The 3,151-nt window shown below is 41.1% G+C and overlaps 1 protein-coding gene across 1 annotated transcript; it reads left to right on the forward strand.

Annotated features, from left to right (window-relative positions):
* Positions 1-32: 32 nt before the first annotated feature.
* Positions 33-2,222, forward strand: LOC121157679 (origin recognition complex subunit 3-like). Its single transcript, XM_040982013.1, is given in 2 exon segments — positions 33-60; positions 63-2,222. Coding segments are annotated over 2 exon segments (2,139 nt in total). The 3' UTR covers positions 2,174-2,222.
* The last annotated feature ends 929 nt before the right edge of the window (positions 2,223-3,151 follow it).

A 3,151-nucleotide genomic window follows, 5' to 3' on the forward strand; every position in this document is an offset into this window, starting at 1 on the left:
TCGGACCTGGAGTCGGCTGCGCCGTTACGACTATGGCCACCTCCTCGGTGTCCAAGGGCTGCTTGTGTTTAAGCCAAACTACAAGAAGAGAAAGATCTCTGTTCCAATAGAGGACTATTTTGATACAAAGAAGAATGCATCCGAAGACAGTAAACTTCGGTTTGAAACTTACCAATTGATGTGGCAACAGATGAAATCTGAGACTGAGCGGCTACAAGAAGAATTAAATAAAAACCTGTTTGATAGTCTAATTGAGTTTCTGCAAAAATCTCATTGCGGATTACAGAAGAGTTCAAGGGACAGGGGTTTTCAGATAAAACTCAGAGAAATTCCAACTGCTGCTCTTGTGCTTGGTGTGAATGTCACAGATCATGATTCAATATTCCAAAGTCTAACAGAGGTCCTTCAGAATACTGTCACACCATATGTAGTCTCACTGCAAGCTAAAGATTGTCCAGATATGAAACATTTTTTGCAAAAATTGGTCTCACAGTTGATGAATTGCTGTGAGGATGTAAAATCCAATGAGGAAGGAAGTGTTCATGTCACCCAGAAAAGGACACATTATTCAACGGATTTGCTTTTTGATTGGTACAAGACTGTCACACAGAAGGCCGAGCCAAAACTTCCAAGCAAAAAGAGGACTTCTTCTCACCAATGGCAGTGTCCCCCTGTTGTGCTCGTCTTAAAGGACATGGAAAGCTTCACCACTAAAGTGCTCCAGGACTTCATCACAGTCAGCAGTCAACATCTTCACGAATTTCCACTCATACTCATTTTTGGTATTGCCACATCTCCTGTAATCATTCACCGGTTGCTTCCTCATGCAATATCATCTCTTTTATGTATAGAACTGTTCCAGACATTATCTTGCAAGGAGCACCTGTCTTCAGTACTTGATAAGGTACTTCTTACAACTCAATTTCCCTTTAAAATAAGTGAAAAAGTGTTGCAAGTTCTGACCAATATCTTTTTGTATCATGATTTCTCAATTCAAAACTTCATCAAAGGCCTTCAGCTTTCTCTATTAGAGCATTTTTATTCTCAGCCCTTGAGTGTTCTTTGCTGTGATCTCCCAGAAGCCAAAAGAAGAATAAATTTTTTATCAGCTAATCAGTGTGAAAACATTCTACGTCTTCCTTCATTTCAGAGGCATGTACAGGAAAAGCAAACACCAGAAAAGCAAGTTGCACTCTTGACCAATGAGAGATCTTTGAAGGAGGAAGCCCAATCATTACTAGAAAACCTGCATACTTACCATGTAAATTACTTCCTGGCTTTGAAATGTCTTCATAACTTTACCTCTTCTCTTCCTAAGTACCCACTGGGGCGACAGATCAGAGAGTTGTACTGTGCGTGTTTAGAAAGGAACACATGGCATTCAAAGGAGTATGCATCGGCCTTACAGCTACTGAGGATGTTGGCAAAAGATGAACTGATGACCATGCTTCAGAAATGTTCCAGTGTTTTTAAGTCCTCTTCTGAAAATCAGCTTGACAACACAGCAAAGAAAATCGAGGAGTTCCTGGCCCAGTTTGAGAGCCTTGATGATGTCAAGGAGGAAGAAGACAGTTCTGGGTCACAGGCAAAGGGACTTCAGAAGACAGACCTCTATCATCTTCAGAAGTCCCTCCTGGAAATGAAGGAGTTAAGAAGAACAAATAAGAAGCAAACCAGGTTTGAAGCACTCAGAGAAAAGGTTGTGGACTTCATTGACTGTCTGGTGAGAGATTATCTTTTGCCTCCAGAGACACAGCCTTTGCATGAGGTGGTTTATTTCAGTGCTGCCAACACCCTTCGTGAACACTTAAATGCTGCTCCACGAATAGCCCTCCATATTGCACTCAACAATCCTTACTATTATCTCAAGAATGAAGCCCTGAAAAGTGAAGAAGGCTGCATTCCCAATATTGCCCCAGACATCTGCATAGCATATAAGCTGCACCTGGAATGCAGCAGGCTAATCAACCTTGTGGACTGGTCAGAGGCTTTTGCAACAGTTGTCACAGCTGCTGAAAATATAGATGCAAAGTCTACACCTTCTGAAGAAATGAGTGAAATTATCCATGCTCGGTTTATCAGAGCCGTTTCTGAATTGGAACTTTTAGGATTTATAAAACCAACCAAACAGAAGACTGATCATGTTGCACGACTAACATGGGGAGGCTGCTAGAAAGAAAATTATTGTATTACACTGCACTAGAAAAGACACGGCTAACCCAAACAGGTGTAAGTCATTTTCAGAGTAGTTTAGAATCCAACAATGATTACATTTTAACTAAGATTTTCTATAGGTTATATTAATTACTATACTAAGTCATTACTACGTTATAAATAAGCCATTCTTAAACATAGTATATAAATGTACCAAATTCCTTTATCCAGGAATAAATTATTTGCAATTGGCTCAGCAATACTCATTCCTCTCTTTAGTATGTATAGAGTAACAAAAAAGCTTTCTCCTGGCTATTACCTAACATCCTAAATTACCCATCTCCTGTGTAATGGCCATATATGTTCTACTTCTAGATAACCCATCATGGAGTCTTAAGAGTCTACAAGGCCTGGGCCCGGCACAGTGGCCTAGCAGCTGAAGTCTTCACCTTGAACATGCCAGGATCCCATATGGGTGCCGGTTCTAATCCCGGCAGCTCCACTTCCCATCCAGCTCCCTGCTTGTGGCCTGGGAATGCAGTCGAGGACAGCTCAAAGTCTTGGGACCTTGCACCCGTGTGGGAGACCCGAAAGTTCCTGGATCCTGGCTTCGGAGTGGCGCAGCACCCACCGTTGCGCTCACTTGGGTAGTGAATCATCGGACAGAAGATCTTCCTCTGTGTCCCTCCTCCTCTCTGTATATCTGACTTTCCAATAAATAAATCTTAAAAAAAAAAAAGAAGTTTAGTGGAGAAAATATTTTTTTAAGAGAGTGATGTGGGTTAAATACAGAAACATAACTGTGTTTATTTGCTAGAGTTGCCAAAACCAAATAGCACATACTAGTGAAACATAAGCATAGTTTTGAGACTAGAAGTCTGAGATTAAGATGTTGTTAGGGCAGGTCACTTGTGAGGGCTATACGAAAAATCTATTCCTTGCTTTTTGCCTAATTTCTGGTTTCCTGGAAATCTGTCACTCCTAGTAGGTGGTATTC

The sequence above is a fragment of the Ochotona curzoniae genome, unplaced genomic scaffold (genome assembly GCF_017591425.1).
Source record: "Ochotona curzoniae isolate NIBS_2020 unplaced genomic scaffold, NIBS_Ocur_1.0 contig_3536, whole genome shotgun sequence".
NCBI classification, from domain to species: domain Eukaryota; kingdom Metazoa; phylum Chordata; class Mammalia; order Lagomorpha; family Ochotonidae; genus Ochotona; species Ochotona curzoniae.